The sequence below is a fragment of the Natator depressus genome, chromosome 1 (genome assembly GCF_965152275.1).
Source record: "Natator depressus isolate rNatDep1 chromosome 1, rNatDep2.hap1, whole genome shotgun sequence".
In the NCBI taxonomy this organism is placed as follows: Eukaryota; Metazoa; Chordata; order Testudines; family Cheloniidae; genus Natator; species Natator depressus.
This window is the reverse complement of record NC_134234.1, coordinates 235,777,773-235,801,403: the sequence shown is the minus strand read 5'-3', so window position 1 is coordinate 235,801,403 and position 23,631 is coordinate 235,777,773. Positions and strand designations below refer to the sequence as shown.

General features: G+C 39.8%; 1 protein-coding gene across 6 annotated transcripts in view; it reads right to left on the bottom strand.

Moving 5' to 3' along the window:
• EPS8 (EGFR pathway substrate 8, signaling adaptor) overlaps positions 1-23,631 on the bottom strand; it is a 199,289-nt gene that overhangs the window by 19,709 nt on the left and 155,949 nt on the right. For 5 of the 6 annotated variants that reach the window (XM_074938382.1, XM_074938416.1, XM_074938391.1 and 2 more), the window contains 4 exons: positions 21,468-21,651; positions 17,660-17,793; positions 14,105-14,216; positions 11,583-11,726 (listed from right to left, as the gene is read on the bottom strand). In XM_074938382.1, the coding sequence (XP_074794483.1) occupies positions 11,583-11,726; positions 14,105-14,216; positions 17,660-17,793; positions 21,468-21,651 (574 nt within the window). The remainder of the gene's footprint in view (positions 1-11,582; positions 11,727-14,104; positions 14,217-17,659; positions 17,794-21,467; positions 21,652-23,631) is intronic. The other variant, XM_074938423.1, reaches the window with a different exon arrangement.

Below are 23,631 nucleotides of genomic sequence, written 5' to 3'. Positions count from 1 at the left end.
TAACACAACTCATGTCACTGCGGCTGCATTGTCAGACAAGGAAAAAAAAAAAAAAAAAAAGGAAATATAGCCATTTCTCCAGATAACTGAGATACTGCAATTTATTAGTGTGTATGTTTGTACACACACACTTAATATTGACTTAAGGCCAAATTCCTCTTTATAATACTTGCAAATGTCTCCCGTTGAAATAGCAGGATCCAGGCTTAAAATCAAGACCAGAATTTAGCTTTAACATTAGTTACACTTTTTTGGAAATGTTCCAAAACGCATTTCACATATAGCAGGCCAAAACATTGAACTAAGAATAACTTTTCCTTTGTTTTATGTTGCACATTGCTTTCTTCCAGTATCCTTTTAGTAAGCCTCAGAGATAATTACACACTTTGTCCTTTGTGTTTCCTTGTTTTTGTGTACTATAAAAGAACCTCAACACTATGTCTTATTACAACATACATAAGTTTACATGCCTATAATACACCCAAAGCAGTTCAATTTAAGAGGTAATCATGCTATACATTCCTACGTTATAACAAAGCGTCAGGTTAATTTGCACTCACATCATAAAACTTTACAAAGAAACTTCATCTCTTGCCCTTTGTTTTCAGAAACATGTAATGAAGCTTCATCTGAAGCCTTAGTTTAAAATTGGCATCACTGACTAATGATAATTCTAGGTAGTCGGGATTCTGATGACATGTCCTTTTCAAAATCCCCTTCCCTCCCCCCGAAAAGATACGCTCCATGGGTCAGACCTATATTTTTGTTATGTGGGTGTACAGCACCTAACACAGTGTGGCCTCGGCCACTGGCCTGGTCTACCCATAGTTTTTGTACTGACTTAAAACTATTTTGACGATAGGTGTGATTTTTCTAAATAATTAAAACAGTATACATCTCTAATGTCGATTCAGCGATATCAGTAGAAAGGTGCTAATATAATACCGATAAAACGTATTCCTCTACATTTACGGGAGTAAGGTATTGTCTACACTTGGAAATTTACCAGCATAACTATACTAATACGATTACACCACCATAACTTATACTGGTATGACTCCCCATGTGGGCACCCTTATTCCGGAATAAGAGAGTCTACATGTGGAGTTAAGTGGTATCAATATAAAGGTGTAGTTATGCTGGTAAATTTCCCCACGTAGACTATACCAGTATAGGTTAGAGTTTAACATCTATATACTAGTATAACTTTGTTCACACTATCGGGGGGTCGTATCACTTTAACCTCAAACCAATATAATTTAAGGGGTACAAAAATTGTACATAGACCAGCCCTGTGACTGGGGCATCCAGGGGCCACCACAATGCAATGCAAATTAATACATTATAAAAGAATAATAAATAGAAAATCAGGCTATCAAAGAAGAGTATTGGCCGTGGGACAGAATCAGACTCCTCTCAAACACAGTGACAGAGGGCACAGAATGGTGATACCTTTGTGCCAGCATAAGCAGCTGAAGAGAAGCAATGCCAACATTGCATCTGAAAGAGCCAACTGAGGCAGAAAACAAGCTGTCAAAGTGGGAGCCCTGTTTAGTGCAAGCTGATACATTAAATTATAAAGAAACAGATAGTACTTTCAGAGCAGAGAAACTGTCGATAAGGCCTTGTAAGAGTCAAGAGAAAAACCAGAAAAGGCAAAGACAACTGCAAACTGGATGGCAGCGCACCCACCTGGATGCAGATAGCTGCATTCTGTCAGTGCAGTCAGAGAAAAATATACTCAGCGAAATGTTGTGTTTTAGGGAGAAACAGTTTGTGATAAAAATCTTGTGCATGTACATATACTGTCCCGGGGGATCCATAAGTGCTTTATTGAGAGGACTTACTGTCCAAATACACACACTCTCTCTCCTTCTCCCCATATGTGATTTAAAAATATACATCTATATACACACATACAAAATTAAATCACTTTGCACTCTCAGACTACTAACCACCTCTGAGATGAAACACAGCAGCAGTGTAACAGTGCATAGCAGCAATACATAACTGTTTAGGGCAGGAAGTGAAGAACAATTCAGACAGCCAGACCTAGAGCGAGAATTTAGGTTGGTTGGTATTGGCTAGGATTGTCAAGATTAATTCCCCATTTCTTGAAAAAAGTACTAAATGGGAAATTTGAACCACTCTCAGTAATCAGGACATATTTACATATCAGGACATCCAAACAATAGCACTTCTATCTGCTAAGTGTCCCCTTAAAGCATAATGCAAAACTGGATCAGAACTGACTCAGACAGAAAAGTGACATCTTCTCAATCACTAATAACTCATGTTCTGACAACAAATTTAATAGAACAGCATTTTTTATTAAGGAATAATATAAAGGGGTACTGGCTCAATTCAAAATGACAACATCTCTTTGGCCACTACCAAATGAGCACCTGGCGTGTGTTCCCCTTTGTTACAGTGCACTTCACAATCAACAGGGAAGTTAACAGTTGGCAATATACAAGTACATTGGTATCTAGAGCAGCTGGCAACAGACATGAATTTTGGGCACAAATGCTCAGTGTCAGGGGGAAGTCACAGAGAAATATTTTAAGCCAATAGCTAAACAAAAAAAAGACTTGAAAGAAAGGCTTCATGGACAAGATTCCAAGGAACGTAAAGGACGTTTGTCCTAAAGGAGGAGAATAGAACTCTACCTCGGTGCTCACACGCCAAAGCAAACAAAAAGGTAGGTTCTTTGGTAAAAGGTTTGCCTTCTCTTGTAAGGATCCTCAGAATGACTGGTAAGAATTTAACATGTAACATTTTCTTTAGGAGGTCATTACGAAAAACACTAGAAAAATGAATGACACTTTAGTAAGTAACCAGTTTGCTTTAAAAGGTACCTTTGAATAGATACAAATAGCATCTACACTTCATGGTTAAAAAACCCTTCAGGTGAGATCAGGGAGATACTGTGCATCATTGCAGTATTGTAGTGTAAGCTTCTGAGTGTTAATCAGCCTAATCATCTCAGATTCAAATGGTTTAAATGTGTGTTAGGGGGTTCGGAATAGAAAAAAAGGACATTAACATTTGCTCTTGCTGAAACTAGAATATTTGAGGCGATTTAACCAGAATTGTTAAAATGGAATCCAACTTACCAGTTTATAAAGCCAAAAGGTTTGGTAGCATGACTATATCTGCCAGCTAAAATAAAACTAAGGGCTTGTCTCCACTTACCGGTGGATCGACGCTGCGGCAATCAATCCACCGGGGGTCGATTTAGTGGGTCCAGTGAAGACCCGCTAAATTGACCGTGGATCACTCTCCCGTATCCCATCAACATAGCATAGTGTGGACCCCACAGTAAGTAGATCTAAGCTACGTCGAATTCAGTTACGCTACTAACGTAACTCAAATTGCATAGTTTAGATCAACTTTCCCCCGTAGCGTGGACTTGCCCTAAGGCAGATAAAGTTCATTGAGGGACCATCTAAACCCAAGCAGGTGTGATCAATCCCTGGCAGGCAGCATTTTATTTCCACCACACCAGGGTGTTTGTATATGTGCACGGGTGTTTAGATCTTGAAACTAGTGGCCAGGATTGTGTCTCAATATATAGGCCAAGTCAGACATACTGCTGTTTTGCACAGGATTCCAATAGTTAGAGAGCAGTACTGAGGGGTGAAAAAGGAATGGCAAGGGAAGAGACAGAATTCTCTAATGCTTTGTTCTTTTTGCTAATTAAACACTAATTTTAAGAAGAATGTTTGGTCACTAGCTCCTGAAGTGCAGGTGACCAAGCCCAGCTGGACCTGCTGGGTAATGATGGTTGACATATAGGGTACTGTAGCCCAGAGCCCAGTCTAAGAATGGTGTAATTGTGAAATTCCACCCTAAGACAGGTAGGAGCATGAGGCCTAGCATCTGAGTGTGTGCTGTCAGAGACCAAAAGAGGGGGAGAGGTGCAGCTAGCTCTATAATCATGATAAATTCCTAATAAGCTCAACCACTCCTACAGCACTTGAATTTTCTTTTGGAGATCTCCCTTTTAATACTGACCAAGCCCAACTTTGTTATGGTTTACTCCAGGGGGGGAATTCTGCATCACTGCGCATGCATAGAATTCCTGTCCCCCGCATTTTTTCCCCCGCAGAAAATACACTCTGCTGGAGAGATGCTGCAGTTATGCTTTTAGCCCACCAAGGGCTGCCATGGTGCCAGAACTGAGGGCAGTCAGCTCATTGGCCAGAGCAGTCGGCAGCTGATAGTAAGGAAGAGAGGCTTCATTCCTCATAGCACCCTGCCCACGGGGTCAGGTGAGGAGGCATGGGATATGGGGATGGAACAAAGTGAGGCACATGGGGTGCTGGAGGGTTACATAGAGTGGGGTTCAGAGGGGCTGGTGTGGGGGGCTGAATGGGAGTGGGGGTGCAGGGCCACTTGGGGGTAAGGGTGGCTGGGACACATGGGGATGGGGCGGGAGGTGCATGAGGGCAGGGGTTGGCTGAGTGTGGGTTCAGGGACACTTGGGGAAAGGGGTAGAGAGGGGGTGCAGGGACATGCGGATGGGGCAGATGTGCCTGACTGAATGGGAGAAGCTAGGGGTCAGCCAGGGTCTGCATGGGGTGGTCCCCAACTCCTTAACAATCCCTCCCCCCACAAAAAACCTGTTCCATGCTTCTACCCACACCCAACAACCCTCCAAGTTCACTCCCAGGTTCCTACCCAGCAATTACTTCCCTCTACCTCAGGTCCTCTGTTACCCCTGACTCCCCCAAGCCTTTGCACTGCTTCTGAGGGGTGCGGAAAATGTTTCTGTATTGTAGTTTAAATAAATTATTACTCAAAATTCTGTATTAATATGCCTAGTAAGGAATCTATTTGACAAAACATTTCCTGAATCTTTTTTGCTGTCTGTATTGTTACAGATATACTTGTTCACATGTATCTTGAAATAAATTACCAAAATAATTCAAACTGGTGTGATTATATAGTGTTGTTTTGACAAATAATATATGCAGAATTTTAAAATATTGTCCACAGAATTTTTTGGCACAGAATTCCCCCAGGAGTAATAGCTGCAATATTGGAGAAGTGAAAGCATCTACCCAATATACAGCATATTCTAACTGATTTCTAGCTGACTAAAAGTCTGATAAGCGCTTTGTAATTCTTCGGATTTGCAAACGTCATAAAATGTGTAATTGTCAACATTAAATTCCTTGAAGATCCTGGGGATATTTCCAGTGTCAACCACTGATCCTACACATGTACCTTTAGTAAATTTTATCGTTGCTTTATTCTAGGTCATTTATCAAGATATTAAACAACACCATATCTAACAACAGCCCTTGAGGAATCCCAGTGGATTTCTGAGTTCAGCTGTACTGCACAATCAGTTAGAGCTGGGCACATTTTTTGGCTGAAACTTTTTTTGGGGGGGGGAGGGGGGAGAGGGGAATGAAGATTCAGTAATACTGAAACAGGGGCTGGAAAGGCATATCAAGTGCGGTCCTGCAGGGATTGGTCCTGGTCCAGTTCTGCTCAATATCTTCATCAACGATTTAGATAATGGCAAAGAGAATACACTCATAAAAGTTTGCGGACAATACCAAGCTGGGAGCTGGTTGCAAGTGCTTTGGAGGACAGGATTAAAATTCAAAATGCTCTGGACAAACTGGAGAAATGGCCTGAAGTAAATAGGATGAAATTCCATAAGAACAAATGCAAAGTACTTCATTTAGGAAGGAACAATCAATTACACACATACAAATGGGAAATGACTGCCTAGGAAGGAGTACTGCCGAAAGAGATCTGTGGGCTATAGTGAATCACAAGCTAAATATGAGTCAACAGTGTAATAACACTGTTGCAAAAACAGTGAACGCCATTCTGGGATGTATTAGCAGGAGTGTTACAAGCAAGACAAGTAATTTTCCTGCTCTACTCCACATTGATAAGGTTTCAGCTGGAGTATTGTGTCCACTCCCTGGTACCGCATTTCAGGAAAGATGTTGAGAAATTAGAAAAAGTCCAGAAGAGAGGAACAAAAATGATTAAAGGTCTAGAAAACATGACCTATGAGGAAAGACTGAAAAAAATGGGTTTGTTTAGTCTGGAGAAGAGATGACTGAGACATAACAGTTTTCAAGTACATAAAAATTTGTTAAAAGGAAGAGGGTGAAAAATTGTTCTCATTAACCTCTGAGGACACGACAAGAAGCAATGGGCTGAAATTGAAGCAAGGGTGGTGTAGGTTGGACATTAGGAAAAACTTCCCAATTGTCAGGGTAGTTAAGCACTGGAATAAATTGCCTAGGGAGGCTGTGGAATCTCCATCATTGGAGGCTTTTAAGAACAGGTTAGACAAACACCTATCAGGAATGGTCTAGTTATTACATAGTCCTGCACAGAGTGAAAGGGGCTGGAATAGATGATCTACTGAGGTCTCTTCAAGTCCTATACTTCTATGACTCTATGAAACATTTTGTGAATTGTATCCATTTTGACAATTGTTCATGTAAAAAAATTTCCAAAACAGTCAAAATGAAAAAAACATTATTTTCTAAAGGAAATATATTTGTTTTTTGGTTCAAAATGACTATTTATTTGAAAATTTAATGTAAATTTATTAAAAATATTAAACTCTCAAAATCTAATGAAACATTTTGTTCAACCAGAAATGATCGTTTTAAAAAAAAACCTAGCTGAAAATTTAAAACACACACTGGTTTTCGTTAGACCCAAAACAATTTTCCCCATCCCCACAGTTATTTGGAATTGCCAGTAAAGCGAAAAATGTGTTATACATATAGCTCTACATTCAATTGTTTATTGGATTAGAGTAATCTCTAACCATCTGTAAAAATATGGATAGCAAATATTTGCATATAACTATCTAGGTACCTCTGTCATTCAGCACAGCTCAGACTTGCAAAGGGTTAAAAAAGCAGATGAGTGGCCTTGGGGTTAAGGCAGGGGGCTGGAAATCAGGATGTAAAAGTTCAATTCCCAGTTCTTTCACCAAATTCCTCGGTGACATTTGTCAAGTCATTTAAGCGCCTTTACATAAAATATTCAAAAGGTCCCTAATTCCTATTTTCACAAGTGGCTGAGGAGCCTAAATCTCATTGAGTCTCAAATTTTGAAAACAAAAGAGTGGAAATTTGCCCTCTGTGCCTGAGCTCATCTATAAAATGGGTATAATACTCCTCTGCCTCACAGGGCCGTATCTATCATGTCACACATCTTTTAAGTCACATCTCTCAATTTTACTTTTTGAAAAAATAATAAAATGCACAATTATTGTATCTACTCTATTTCCACTGGAAATGTTATTACTAAAAGAAGGGAAATGACTAGATTGCTTGGCAAATTATTAATATGCATAATGTATTGTTTATCTGACATCAGTCAAAATATCTTTGCTGCTCTACAGTGACAAAGGCAGATTAAACAGCTAAAATCGTAAGAGGCTACGACAACAAGGAAGTCACATTAGCATAAAACTCATACACAAGCACCAGTGTGCCATACTGAAGTTCTAAAAGAAAATGTTAGTATTTTAGTATTTTGAATGTCTTTGTTTAGTAATTTGAAATTCCACAGATTATCCTAGACCAGAGGGGAGAGCATTCCACAGCCCTTGGACTGTGGAGGAAGACTGGGCTAGTGGCTCGTCTATTTTGTAAGTCTGCTGTACTGACCACCATCTCCAAAGGCACAAAGGACTCACTATCAGGTAACTATCTTGGACCAGCCCATTAAGAGGTTTCAGAGTTCAACCCAAAATCTAATTCAGTGAGTACCGACAAAGGTCAACAGCAGAGCAAACAAAGCTGCAAATACGCAAAAGGCTCTCTTGCATATATTCAAGTAATTAAGTGCAATAATTAATGCCCTCGCTCAGGGGTGGGCAACCTGTGGCTCCGGAGACGCATGCAGCTTTTTGGCTGCCCCCTTGAGGGCAGCTGTTTTTTGAGGGGGTGCAAAGTGCAGGTTCTGGCCGGGAGGCGCTTACCACAGGCGGCTCCCAGCCGTCGGCGCAGCAGGGCTTTGGCCCCACGCTGCTCCCGGAAGCGGCTGGCTGCTGGCACGTCTCTGCGTGCCCCTTGGGGGGAAGGAGGCAGCGGGTCTCTGTGCGCTGTCTGCGCCCGCAAGCACCACCCCCGCAGCTCCCATTAGCCGGGAACCAATGTGTTTATATTCAAATTCAAACGGCAGAAGTCACATTAAAAGTATTGGTCAGTAGTAATAACTTTAATATGTTCATGTTTCAGAGTGGTAGCCGTGTTAGTCTGTATCAGCAAAAACAATGAGGAGTCCTTGCAGCACCTTAGAGACTAAAATTTATTTCGGCATAAGCTTTCATGGGCATCTGATGAAGTGGGTTCTAGCCCATGAAAGCTTATGCCCAAATAAATTTGTTAGTCTCTAAGGTGCCACAAGGACTCCTCGTTTTTTTAATATGTTCAATTATTAGTTGATAAATTCTAACTCTACAAGTAGCTTTGCATGTGATGCAGCTCTCAAAATATTTTGGTCAAAGACAAAAACCAAAAAATGGCTCCTCCTCTTTGATAGGTTACCAACCCCTGCCCTAGCTATTCACCTCCCCAAGAGAGGGGTTACTTCTGTAGAAAAATCATAAGAAAAAATGAGTCTGACAGTCTCAATGGGGCCTTAAGGCCTTAGCATCAGGAAGTGGATTTTCCCTGCTGTCATGTATGCTTTGCAGACCACCAGGGACACATTAAATGAATGGACAAATAAATAACTACATCAAAAAAGCCCACAGCATTTGTCACAACTGACAGGCCCCATGCATGCCAGTGCTGAAGCAGAAGTTGTTTGAAAGCATGGAGAAGCCTTCAGCACTTGGGTGCATTGGAACAGATTGTACAGAAGTGCTCACATTTGGAGGAGACGAAAGAAGGTCATGGTGCCAGTCTGGGACTCAGAAGGTCCAGGTTCAATTCCCTGTTCTCCCAGAGACTTCCTGGGGGACCCTTTAGCAAGTCACTTAGTCTATCTCTGCCTCAGCTCTCCCTCAGTAAAATGGGGATAATAGCACTTCCCTACTTCACAGTTTGTAGTGAGGCTAAACATATTAAAAACAGCATCTGTGCACCTCTATGTTAATATGGGCCAAATTAATACCCAAGAGAAAAGGCTCAGGAGCACTTAAGTTTATAATCTTCAACATGAAATAGAAGGTGACATTAGTAACTATGAATGTTACCTGTTTGTAAAGACCTTCCTCATTCACGACTATAAGTTTAGGCAACAATTTGTGATGCACTAAATCTCAGGTGATTTTTTAGATAACATTATAAATTATGGTATTGCCAAATGTAATTTGCCTTAGAGAGCAAACATTAGGATGATGACTATTTAGCGATTATTTTCAAATGATCAAACTACAATAATGAGCCAAGTACAGCCTGCAGCTGCCTGGGAACGCTTTCTTTATGCATTATTTCCTATACTGTTGCTTTTTTATTTGCAATATGTACAGTTGCATAGGAGTTGGACTTATCTGGCACGGGCCACTGTTGGAAGACAGGATACTGGGCTAGATGGACCTTTGGTCTGACCCAGTATGGCCGGTCTTATGTTTTGAATATAGGTTCTTTCTTTTGGGTTACATAGCCACCAGCTGCATCAACAAATCAAGCAACAGGGTGAAGAGAGGAAACGGAACAGTTAGGGTGAATACAAGAAAATTCCCTGCGAGATCTAGAATAGCTTCATAAGGGAAGTGGTGCATTTGGATTATTTTAAACTGAACAAAGCAGAAGTACAATGAACTGTTGGGAACAATCCACTACAGTAATGGGGTGGAAGGACTATGGCATTAAAGGTCATTATTACCCATTTCTAATTTTCATGATTCTGTGAAATTAGTGAAAACATGGACTTCTATTTTTTGATGTTGTTTCATTATTTCATGAAATCCTCCAAAATCTGGAGTGAATAATGCAAAACGTATTACGAACTTCTACTCAAAAATGTCCCAACAAGACCTGCTTAATTTTGTTTGTAAGTAGTTCCAAAACAAACTGAAAATACATGCACTTGAGTAAGAAAAAAACCACAACCGATCTTTAAACAGAGTTTGCAAAACACTACACATACATGCTTCATTTCACACACACATAAAAACAGAATTTATTCAGAGGAAGAGCTCAAACGTTACTGGAAAACAACTAGTGAGAGGCAAACTTCATAAAAGACCTGATTCAAAGTCCAATGAGCTCAATGGAAAGACTCCCATTGACTTATATGGACTACTGATCAGGCCCAAGTTTAAGTGAGTGCTCAAACTTTTGGATACTTATCCCAAGTACTTTATCTGAATGTACTGGGTTTTTCAATATTAGCCTGGATATATTACGAGACTAGTTTCACGAGAGATGCTCAGGTATCCCTAGACAGGCCAGAAATAGCATAAAAGGCTGCATCTTTCTTTTGTGAGATTTATGTGGACAGCACCTAGCACGAGAGCCTTGATTAGGACCTCCAGATGCCTCTGTAATACAAACACTAAACAATCGTAGATGAGCACTTCTATTTCGAACTGGAAACTACAAATGCAGAGGTACAAGGAAATGAATAATGGGGAAGCAGGTTAACCACAGAAAGTTTCAGCTGAAGTTTGGTTTGCATTTTGGATCAAAGTTTGGTTCAGGGGCAGCCCTGAATTCTGCTTTATCTTAACTGGCTTGCCCATCTCTAGAACCAACACAGCAGAAAGAAAAAACAAACTCTCCCAAAATATGGTATCTCCAGCTAAATATAAGCCATTGGCCTGTTACGATAGTGTAAAAAAAAATGTATTTGGTCCTTATCCTACAAATCCCTATTCACATGAGTAATTAAATGGATGTAAAGAACCCTTGTAATTTACCATTGCAGTATTGGGCTCTGGTTGTGCTCCATGTATATAACGAGCAGACAAAATACTTCAACCCACCATTATGTAAAAGAAAAACAAAATTAGGCCAAAAGCTTAGACACAAGCATCAGCACAAATTTTTGTGTTGGTGCTCTAGGGCTATCGTTGAGAAATGATTGCTCCATAAATTCAAACAGCAAACACATGATTCTATGGCACCCACAATACCACACAGAGGTCTAGACCTATTCACTCCAAAATTGAGAGAAGTAGATATTATAGACTAATAGATATACATACAACACACAAAAAGGACAGAAACTAAAGGATACGCTAAAATTCACTCTGAGAAGGAATGAAGTTAACCCTACCTTAAATAATTCAAACTCCTTCTTTGGCATCAACAGCTATCAACATATGAAAGGTATTTGTAATTAAAATAAATGTACACCATACATATTAGGTTTTGAATATTTGATGTCTGTCAATCGGATAACAGAAACAGAAAATCCAAAGGAAAAGATTTGACCTATTATAAATTCTGTCAATTTTATTTTTATTTTAGACTCTACATAACAGAGAAATAAAGTTCAACTTATATAGAGCAACATGAATTTTGAGGTTGCAGTAGAATTTACAGATTTTTGTTGTTCTGCTTTGAACCACCTTACCCTACTCCATCATTAAAAATATAAATGGATTTTTTTTCCTAAGGAACAAAGGATACCTGTATGGTGTGACTGTATGCAGGTTCAGAATGTCCTAAACCAAGTTCCTGAGGTCGCAGTGGATCCAAGATGTTGTTTGGCACAAACCCTGCAAGGCCACTTTTATTTTGAACTTTCCACCATTGTTTTCTGTCATCGAGGATCTGAAATTATTTGATACAATAAGTCAAGTTAAAAGGTTGAAGGGCATTTATGTCAGGCTTGTTTTGAGGCTTGCGCTGCAACACTTAAAGCAAAGCCCTGTCGTTGCCAGGATCTGGTCCAGCAACTGTCAGTTGTTCAGTCAGATTTAGTTCCTTCCTCATCACAGGCCTTTGCTCCCTCCCCACTTTCCATGATTCCTGTTTCTTTTTTTATTAGATTGATTGCAATCACCGGAGGGAGGGCACATATTTTCTACTGCCGTCTCAAATTGTGTCCGTTTCAGGTCAACCTGATTAACAACATAAAAAAATTAATCTGTACATCAGATTTTGCTTAGGACAGAACATCATGGAGCTGCACAAACTGTTTGGTGACCTCTATACTGACATCATAAGAACTAACCTAACCAAACCAAATCTTAGATGCATACCAGTCAACAGACAGGGAGTAGCCCAAACGTAGAATAGAGAACAAACATTATCTGAAATCGTCCCAGTTAGCTGCTTCATTAATATAGAAATACGTTGTTTACTGCTTTTAAACAGTCTGTGTTTCTAATACACATGCCTGACCAGTAATCATACAAGAAAAAGGACATTGAAGGGTTTTTTTTAATCTCATCTATAACTGATCATTAAGATTTAATAGAGGGAAAATGCATTTTTAATGTAATTCACTTGCTTCCTCCAGGTCGCCCACTCACTCTGACCTAATTAGAAGACTTTTTTGTCTCCTTTTTGGTTTTATTTGGGTGTGTGGCGATTGTATTTATGGAACGTTGGCAGCTGGGTAATTGGGGATTTCTGGTGGCCGGTATGGGAACTCACTGCATTATGCTGCCTTTTATTAATTAAGCTAAGCTTGAAATAGATTATCCCTCATGCTCAATTCAGCAAAAGAATTATTCTAATCTCTGCAGGAGGCAAATAAGACTCCCCACCAGTACAGAAATCAAATGCTTCCAACACAGTCAATAGCCGAGAACACTTTAGAAATACAAATAATTGATTATAGTGCCAAGACACAGCTCTTATTGGTGCCTCAAAGAAACCGTTGTAGACCACCCTTTGTATCATCATAATTAATATTTACACTTAGTAGCTATTAGAGGTTTAACTCAGGACTCAGGTGCCAGTGTAGCTGGCACTATACTTACAGATATAAATACACAGTTCCTCCCCCAAAGACCTTATAGCCTAACCAGTGATCTATGAAGGCTTGAGGGAGAGGGACATAAATAAAAAAAAGAATATATTTGATTAAGTACCATTTTTTTTTTAAATTATATATTATGAAGTACCAACCATCTCTTTCTGTCCCTCAGTAGCTGCGGCTACACTTGAAGCTCAGGGTGCAATTCCCGGCTTCAATGGACATAACTCATTCAAGCTCTCGCTGAGCTCGTGAGCCAACAACAGTAGCATAGCCACGGCAGCACAGGCAGCCTCAAGTGGCGGCATGGGCTCGCTTGTCCTGCGTACTGGTAGATTTGTACTTGGGTGGCTAGCACACGCTGCTGCCATGCGACTGGGGCTACACGGTTTGCGAGCTCGCACATGTAGGTCTACTCCAACAGGGAATCTCACATCCCAGCTCCAAATGCAGACATAGCCCATAAGGGCTTGGTTTCTTTGAGGCTTCTTTGGTTTCTTCTTAACAAAGGTGGGATGTGGAACAGAAAAAAAGAGTAGTGATCTTAAAGATCAGTTCATATCGGGCATTCCCCGTGTAAGGGGCATAGTGGAAGTAAGCAGAGATATACATGTGAGAGAAGAGGACACACCCTTAAAGGTGAACATATGCATTCTAAACTGCTAGCCAAGGATATTAATAACCAAAGGATATCATGACATTTTGGGAAGGTAAATAGTTGGGGAGACAGCATTGCTCCAAGAATAGGGAACTGGGCTGGTAGTCAGAGGTCCCAGGTTTGACTCTGCCACTGCTATGCAAGAACTTTATCTCTCTGTGCCTCTGCTTCTCCTTCCCCCTTTTGCCTGGCTTGTCTATTTAGATTGTAATCTTTTCAAGTGAGAGACTGTCCCTCGCTATGTGTATGAACAATGACTGGAAGAATGGGGTCTCTAGACTGTCTTGTTATTCAAAGATTTTTAATATTAAAATTCATATTCCAGAAGGCTGTGAAATCCCACCCAACTATTAAAGAAGATGAGGTCTATAGCAACAAGTGATAGGTCAGCATGGAATCCCCATGCATCTTGACTAAGATACAAAATAATTGAACTTTCCATATTCCTACAGAAGAATTCAAACTAGTGTGTCAGAAGTCATCACCCCAAACATTCAGACTGCCCACAGAGAGGACGCCATCAGTTCTGGGAAGTCTTAGAAATTTCATTTCTGTGTACTACATTACCTCTAAAATATCATCCTTCAAGACAGAAAGTTCACTGTGGTTTCTTGCCACAAAGTCATACTTGGATTTGGCATATCTCTTGGGCTGTGCCTTACCGTGTGCTTCATAATTTCTACAAAGCAAACAACCCAACCATTATTCTGCTAGACTTTCAAGAGAAGCAAGCCATTTAAAAAATAAAACATTTAAGCAAGCTGTATCCTGATAATCTATTTTAGGACACTTAATTGCCACAGAATTTACCAATGCACACTATAATCACCCATTACAACATTAACGAGCCAGCAAAAGACAAAAAGTATTAATTGAGTTTCACAGACCTCAAGAGTTGGTAACAATGGTTAGCTCAGAACTTGCAGTAAGTACTGTAATAATTTAGAGATTAGCAGATGTCACTGCATTAAAGTAAATCAATTGCATGCATCAGATTTATAGCTGTATTCCTGTAAAGGATTATACTGGATTTAATAGTCTTGTGTAATAAAGCAAACTGATATATTGGGAAAGGTTTACAATTTGTAGTAATTTACACAGCATCTTATGTGCTTAAAGAGAGATTGCACTCTCTAGAGTGCATCACAACTTACATTTCAAATTAATTGTTTGTAATGTCTCCATGACTGCAGACAGAATGAATAATTTTCAGCATTAAATCCAATCAAACTAAATTGCCAATGTCAAAAATACTTGCCCACCACAGGTAAATTTTCTTATTTGTCCATAAGGCACTACGTAAACTAATAGCCCAGAGTCATTAGCTCAAGCGAGAATTAAAAATGACTTATGAGCAGTTAAAGGTAAAATTCATATAAAATTTAGTGGGATAAAGAATACAGAGTACAACACTCTCGTTCCACAAGGAAAGATCTGTTCAGAGTCCTTTTGGAAAGTGAGCTAGTGGGTTCTCAGATGTACAACCAAGTCTTTGAGGTCAAAAGCTAACCCCCCTTCCCCCCCCCCCCAAAAAAAAACTTCTAAAAGAAACAAAAGCAATATGCACCTAATGCAAATGACATGCACATCAAAACCACCATGTAGAAGAGTTAATGAACTAATGGATAATATAAACAATAAACAAATAATGACTTTGAAATGCTGGACATAACATCACACCATGGAGAGGTAAATGAATTTTTACTGTTGGCAGTTCGCTGATTGTAACTACTGATCCCAAGTACATCCTTGAGTACTCCAGTAGTTACCTAGCTATTTTTGGCTGTGGAGAACTGTCTCACTTTACTTGAAGAGCAGAACAAAGGCATAGTCATATTTAGATTGTAAATCTATATATAGGTTTGAAAGAAAAAACAATACACTGAAAGCGATTAGCACATGTAAGGGAGGAAAGGAAAACATAATATGAACAATGTTCATACCCATAACCATAATTTAGTCATTACAATGTCAAAGGAGAGGATAGCAATCCCAGTTTTGCCTATTTTGTACTCACTGTTAAACCACCTTATTAGTTTACAGTTTCTGATTGCCTTCTTGCCATTTCATTGAATGACTAATGCCCTCCTGATAGTCCTTACACATTTTTGTGCTGCCTTTTCAAACTCATCCCCCTGTCTGCAGTTTCTAACCCTCGCTCCAATTACTCTCCCAATAGAAAAAAAAATCCAGGTGGGATTTTCAAAAGCTTTCAGTTCAGCTTTAACTCTGCTCCTGTTGAAACGAGTGGTAAATTTCCTTGAGCAGAGAAAGGCCAGTGAAAATCCCACCTTTCAAATCTAGCTCCAGGATCCTCCCACTCTACTTATGCTTGATGATTCTCTGTGAAACCTGCCCACTGCACATGCACCTTCACTAAGGCTCCACCACATTACCAATTAGATACGATGTAGTTATAATCAACTTGCATTTTCCTATGTAGGCTGCGGTTGCAAGGCTTTCTGAGATACTTGCATCAATATTTGTAACATAGTATCCCAGAAAGCACAATCAAGCACAAATAGACTGGGAGGCTCTTGGAGCTGGATTTACATGTATGCTGAAACACCACACAACTTCATTAGAAAGCATAGTCACTAGTCATCCTATGTCAGAGTGATGATGTAAACCACGGATCCCAGGTGTCCATTACTGATGTACTGTGAGATCAAAAGTCAACTGCCTTCCACCACCAAGAAGTGTATGTTAGTAGCCTCCCATTGCACACCCGAGCCCGTTAGCGAATGGCTCATTCAATTTAAGCGTCCTTCTCCCTTTCTCTCTCTTTTCTTTTTTTAAATAGGGGATTACATGGAACCCTTCTTTGTCAAAGAAGTTTACAGCAGCAGTTTGTGGTCTGGCAGCCACTATCCACTCACCTTCCATTACAAAAACTAACTTTGGAGTGCTGAAAAATTACCAATTTAGCTTCTATCAATAAAAAGCAAGTTAGAAGTGGCTGAGGATATGCAATCTGTAACTGAAATGGGCAGTTTGTTTTCTTCTTCTCAAGGCTACCCTTCCCCCTTCCACTTAAGCGCTCCCATCTCTCCAAAATTGCTTCAGCACATAATTTTGAATTCAGCTAGTTAACACAACAGTTATAAGGATTTTGCCGCCCCCTCCACCCACACACACCCACACACACACACAGAGCTAAGACCTGGTCTACACAGGAAAACGGTATCAAATATATAGTTGTACCAGTACAATCCCACTGTGTGGGCATTTTTATTCTGGAGAAGAGTGACTTTTTTCCATTTAGCTTAAACCTCTTCCCAAGTAACATGAGCTAAACCAAAAATAATGCACTTTTGTAGAGGAATGAGTGTCTACATTTGACTATATTTATATATAGTTGGACTATATATATAACTATATTTGTTTAAATTTACACCTTCACTTCTACCAGTATAACCTTCCCATACAGACACGGTCTAACTGGAGAACCCAACATCACATATCCAAGGTGCTGACTGTAATCTACTCAGACAAAGCTGAAGGGATGGGAAGGGAATAGCTCCTTTGTGCAAAAACACTCCCTTACACTGTGCTTGGTCACCACTTGTTACAATTTCAGAGCTGTATGTATAATTCCACACTGAGCACAGGGAAAAAAAAGATTTGATTCCTATTCTAAACATGGGTGTTAAGAATCAAAACTGGGGGTGGAGTGGGGGAGTAACAAAAAATTCGAAGGAATGGCAAAGCAATTCTTTGTATTTCCAAAAAGAGTAAATGGCATTCTACATTTGGAAACAAACCAAAAATAGGTTATGTTATGTCCATATTAAAAGATCCTGTGTTCTGATTCAGTCTGACAACGCTCAGAATTCCACTTCCATTAATTTATTGCTTTTGACAGAAGCACCCATTTAACAGTGTATACAAAGGGGACTTGAAATGGGTGCTCATGCAGAGAGTACTCTAAAGGAGCTTTACATAATCAGCACTAAATAAAGCCAAGCCAACCACCATATTACAGGGAGGACTGTCTCCTTTTGGAAATAACGCACACTCTGGACATAGAAATAGAAGAACAAACAGAGACACCTCCACCCCAATAGTGATAAATTGGGACAGTTATCCACAGCTCTATACATGATGTCCATTCAGTGTTACCTATCTACATGTCGGCTAACAGTTTGTTTAAAGGCAGCAACAGCTGCCCCCTGGTCCAGCAGAGGCCCTCTTTTGTAAACTGTGTTACTGAATGCATACCCATCAGATGGAGGATAGTCTGGGACACGGGGATGCTGGAAAACAGAAAACAAAAGGGATTAACATCATACACAAAAACAGCTGTAGTTATTTAACTGATTATAGCAACATCATCTGACACCTGTAGGTTCTCTGTCAGCATTCCCATTACCTTGTTCTCTGGCGTTTGTTATTCTGACATGAAAATTTAATTATTTGTGCATTTTCATACATGAACAAAGAAATCAGAAGCATGAGAATAAAGAATTTGCATCCTAACTCAACCTATTACATGAATAGTGCAGCTGATATTCTTCATCAAGACCGTTCTTTGGGGTACAATCCACATTATCACTTAAACATCCCTACAGCAGCTGAGTTTTATAAACAGTGACTGGATATGTTAACAAAACAAGCCTCATCAGGCTTTAAGCCTTGTTTCTGGTTGCAGACATTCTAACTCAGATAAACTATACACAATGCTGAGTATGTGAGCTATTCAGTAACATTACCTTATTTTAGGAGTACACAATCTTATTCTCTAAGGTCCCAGTTCTGCCACCTTTACATTGAGTAATACCTTGCTCTGCAAGTATCCTAATGAAGTCAGTAGAGCTGTGTAGACAGAAAGGTACTACTCAATGGGAGTAGGGGTGGCAGATTCAGGATTTAAATAAATTTTATGTGAACGTGTCAACAGCATATAGAAATATTAAAATCTTTGTTGAAGACTGAAAAGTACATTTGGAGGGCCTAGGTGGTCTTCTCGAATGGCTGCCACTGCATACATGCCAATAACCCAATGTACATCCAATGACGATATCTTTAATGCTGTTAATATAATTATACCACCACCCAGTTCCAAAAAGCAGAGCTATACACTAAGGAGTTAATTTCTGGGGATTCTTACATGTAGGCAGTTGAAGCCACTTATTTTAGGCCTCCCTTCCTCTTGCTATCATCAAAACAAACTAATATGGCATTGATAAAGTAGCAGAGTCTAGTGAACCGAGTACAGACTTGGGAGCCAGGAGCTGCCAAAAATCTGAGCCTGGCTCTGACTGTTACTTGTTGTGTGACTTTGGGCAAATCACATACCCTGTCTGCGCCTCAGTTTTCTCCTTCTGACAAATTCCTCACTATACCCCTCTGAAGTAGATAAGTATTATCATCACCAAAATTTGAAAATGTTTGTAGAGTAACAGCAATATTACAAACCCCTAGAAACACCATCAAGTGTTCCATGGCTTAGAGTATGTATGCAAGAAACTGGGAAATAGTATGTCACATTAGTTCACAGGCAAAATTATTTGTGTTGTGGTAGCCCCCATGGACTCCAATCAAGATTGGCTCCCCTCTGTGGTCTGTGCTACATAAAAGAAGAGGAAAACAGTCCCTGCCCCCCAAAATTCACAATCCAAGAAAAAGAGCCTAACAGCACAGCAACAATCATACGCAAATCTATAGCGTTTCCATCATAGTTTCTCATTTGAAATTATTATTGTTGGACTGCACATGCAACCCTTTCAGTGGAAACACAGCGTATACAACTGTATCTTAAAATTCAGGGATGGGAAACGTTCTCATGAATCAATCTCTGATCCACGTTGCTTGACACCAGATCAATCCCTAGTTGCAAAGGTTAGGAGCTGTAACCATGGGAGCAGCAAGCATATCATTATTTAACACTGGGTAGCATTTCTTTTTGGAAAAGGATGCCCTGTAGGAAGAAAGGAACCCCAGGAGGATGAGGTTTGAGCTGTGTTATGCTGGTACCTGCCTGACACTGGATCACAGTGTCAGTGATTGTTAATGGGATCTCTTGTCATGAAAAGGGGGAGAGCTCACATATTGCCTCAATTACCAGCGGACTACCTGGTAAGAGTGACATAACATGAAGAAAAATGGATGCACTTCAGGGAGATACTGATAGGAAAATACACATTTTCACCATCATGTCCCATCTGATTTTTCTCTTCTGCTATTGTCAAGTATAACCATTCAGCAAAACAGATAACTGGTTATTAAGGCAGCATTTAGGTATCACCTTCTATATTGTCTTTATAGTATACACAAACAACATTTGGCCCTTCATCGTATCGTTCGTCTGAGAACCCTAAAGCACTTCATAAATATTAAGTCTCAACACCTCTGTGAGACAGGTATTATGAGAGCCATGCTGCCAGTGGGGAAGCCAAGGTACAGCAAGTTTAAATGATTTGCCCTAGACCACACAGTGATTCAGTGGCAGAGTCAGAAATTGAGGAGTCCTGCCTCAGTGTTGCAAGCTTCATTATGACAACTTTATTTCTTTTTTCTAATCAACCAAACAATTACCAATCAAGACAACAAAACGTTATAGGAGCTTAAAGGAGTGCAATCAACTTAAAAATCACACTTCTATCTGGAATATTTTTTAACTTAATACAACTACAAATGATACCTATGATGATTATGTCTAAAAGATTAGAAGACACCATTCTCTGTTTTCTCAGATTGTTTATTTTGCACTTTCACACAGAAAACAAGGAGAGAAAAGCATTAAATTAAAAAAGGAGAGTGTGATTTTAAAACAACAACAAAATGTCAGAGGGACTCAAGGGCAGCTTAAGTATTAGGGAAATAGTCAGGCGATGTTCAAAATAAGTGAATGGGAAACACGTCTGACGTCTTCAGGAGACTATGTCATTTGGGATACTTCTTATCCTACCTTGTTCATCTCCCTGCCTGCTCCCCTGGACAGCCATATCTTTATATAGACATCTCTGCCACAAAAACATTTGCCAACCCACAATGTATCGGCATTTCTTAAGAAAGTAGCATTCATGTTAAATATATACAACAGACGAAAGGGCCCCAGAGACGGTACAGCCAAAAGGATTGATTTAACCTATAAAGCCCTAAATGATAAATATATGTTTTTACATACTGGAAAATGCCTTTTCAACAAGCAAAATCAGCCAAAAACTGATTTTTTAATTTTTTTCCCCATAATGAAACCCTGAAAAATTCCAGAAAAGTGATGAAAACAAACATTTGTTTTCTTGAAAACTCTTCATGCAAAATAAAGGACATTTCCCAACCACCTCTCAATTAAACATTGAGGGGGCTGATGGTAAGGGGACTCTCCCTAAAAGCCCTTTCACTCTGGAGTACGTGTCCATCCTTGGTTTCCCAGAGCTCAGATTTGCTAACCTTCCCAATGTGCCCATCTGTTTATTAAGAGCTTGAAGGAGGACCAAGGGGATGGGAGTGGAGGGGGTTGTTCATTAGCCTGAATGTTTTAGCGGGCAAATATAGTTAGTTATATTTCACACACAGATTATTGTATTAGATAATATTGTGTCACTTTGAGAGAGCTATGGGAGTTGAGCACACGTATCGGAGGGAAAAAATGGATCTTTAGGCCCTGGATTCCACTTTGAATTTAAGATAGTAGGAAAAAATCTCCATCGAGTTCAACAGAACCATGATAAGACACTGTATTTTAGCCACTGCACAAGCCTGGCTTTTACCTGTTGCACAGTCTAAATCTAGAGTAATGCTACTGACTTCACTGGAGTTATTCCCAATTTACACTGGTGCGAATGATATTAGAATCTAGCTCCATGGGCACTTCATTAGCAGCAACACCATTCCACAGTGCAACTCTTAGACGGTTTTGTTCATGGAGTGAATGGTTGGTCTGGTCTCCCACCTACTTTACAAAATACCGTAGCAATTAACCTACCTCAGCTGACATTCTTTTCATTTCGTGTTTCCGTTGGTGCTCTGCAACATTTGCAACAGACTCAGCCAACTGATTTAGTTCTTGTTCATTTGGAGCTCCCATGAAACTCAGCAAAGGAGGCTCCCAACCATTTCTGAAGCGTGGGATATAGGGTGGAATAAACTGATCTTTGGGCCAGTCCACTCTGTATAAAGAAGTCAGAGGCATATATCAAGATCTGCACAAGTTATTTTCAATAGTCAATCCTGCAGGTTCTCATGAAATGCTTTGCAATTGTTTACTCATGAGGAACTTCTAATTGCAGAGAAGGAAGCATTATTTACTGAGGATATCTATGCTCCCCCTTTACATAGCACAGAGAGACGGTCTCTGCCCCTAGGATCTTCCAACGTCAGGACAGACCATACAAGTTCTGACACAATGTGAAAGATGGATAGCAGGAGGACCAATCACAAAGGAGCATGGGATTTGTTTTATCTTTTGAAAACAGAAGTATTGCAATACCCCTCTGTCTTGGGGGGTAAATATGCACAGGGTTCACAGGAGAGGCATGCTTTAAAATGAAATCTGCAAAGCAAATATGGAGGCTGGGAAGCAACGAGGACCTAGCTAAAACTAGGAAGCTACAAGAACAATTTCTTTTGTCACACGAATTATTATTATTAATAATAAAACCCCACACCCACAAGAGTAAATGTAATCACTACTTTTGCAGAACTGAATTTTCTGATACAGACTGCTTTTTTGAAATACAGTATTATTCCTTAGACTTTCACCATCTGAATTCACTGTATCAGAAGGAGTTTTTCACGGTGTGCTGTGCCTGTGTACTATATATAAAAAACACTGCCTTGCAGTTTGAATTATTGCCTCTTAAAGGAGAAATGGGCCCAGGAATGCACTTAATAGTTTCCTTTAATGTTTCTCATTATGGGCATTGTTGAAAATGAATGAAGGTGACAAATGCTATCAAATCAGTTGTTGGAGAGGCTAGCATTTCACAGGACACTGGCATGTTGATGTTAACTTATAGCTGACCAGCAACCTCTGGGTTTTTAACGATTATCTTGTCAATTAGTGGCACAGTATGGCTAAGCTGCACAGCACAGTAGCACAATAGAAACATGGGGCCAGTCCCACCACTATTTCTAAGATTCAAAGCTTGCTTGCCCTTCATTTACATTCCTGTATTCCTCCCAATCCACCACCACATATTTCTCTTTGGATTAAATTATTGCTTTTTTAGGGGACTGGATGGCACAGAGGATTCATAACAGGATAATGAGTTCTATTATTTAGGTCACTGGTTCAGTTCTAGCACAGGGCTCTGATCAAGCAAAAGAATCCCTTTTCCTGGAGTTCCAGTGAAGTCAATGGGTCTCTGCATGGATCGACATGGCCTTTGCTGGATCAGGACCTAGGTCAGTAATGACTGGAAGCTGCTCTGTGGTGGCAAAATGAGTTTGATATGCTCAGTCCAGTTCCTAGCAAACCAGGAGCAAAACAAAACAAAAAAGCACCATTCAGCTGGCACCTCTATTACCAGTCTTAGTAAAAGGGCCAAAGGAAGAACAGGCTTGGAGATTCTTGCCCCTAATGATAGTCCACTTCAAGAAAGCAGGGTACCATCATGAACTTTGCACTACCAAAGCCTGTGCTCTTTCTATTCTGTGGATGTTCATCAGCTACTCTGGCTTTCAGATTCCAGAGCGGTCAATGCAGCAGTTTTCACCAGTAATAAATTCAGTATTTATTAATTATGTAGATTGACGATTAGTCATTTGATCTGGTCCCTGAGTGGGTGGATGAGTAAATTCAAAAAGAATGGACACATTTCTGATGCAAGCCCTAACACGCTTATTGATCACCACCACCACCTCCTCAAAGGGCCACAGCTTTAAGAGATACTTGATTCATCCCAGGTTTTTTAGAAGTTCTGTTTACAAGTCTTTTATGTAAGCCCAAGACCATAAAAGTAATTAGATAAACTTGTTATATTTATATACTCTACAGTTCACAAGCAACTTGCATGAAAAGGTCACATTTTTTAATGAGTCCCTAACCATAAGCACAGCTGAATCTATTATTTCACAATTTAGGATCCCTTAAGGGTAGATCTTCAGTGTGATTCAATCATTCACTCAATGACACTTCTTAAAAAATT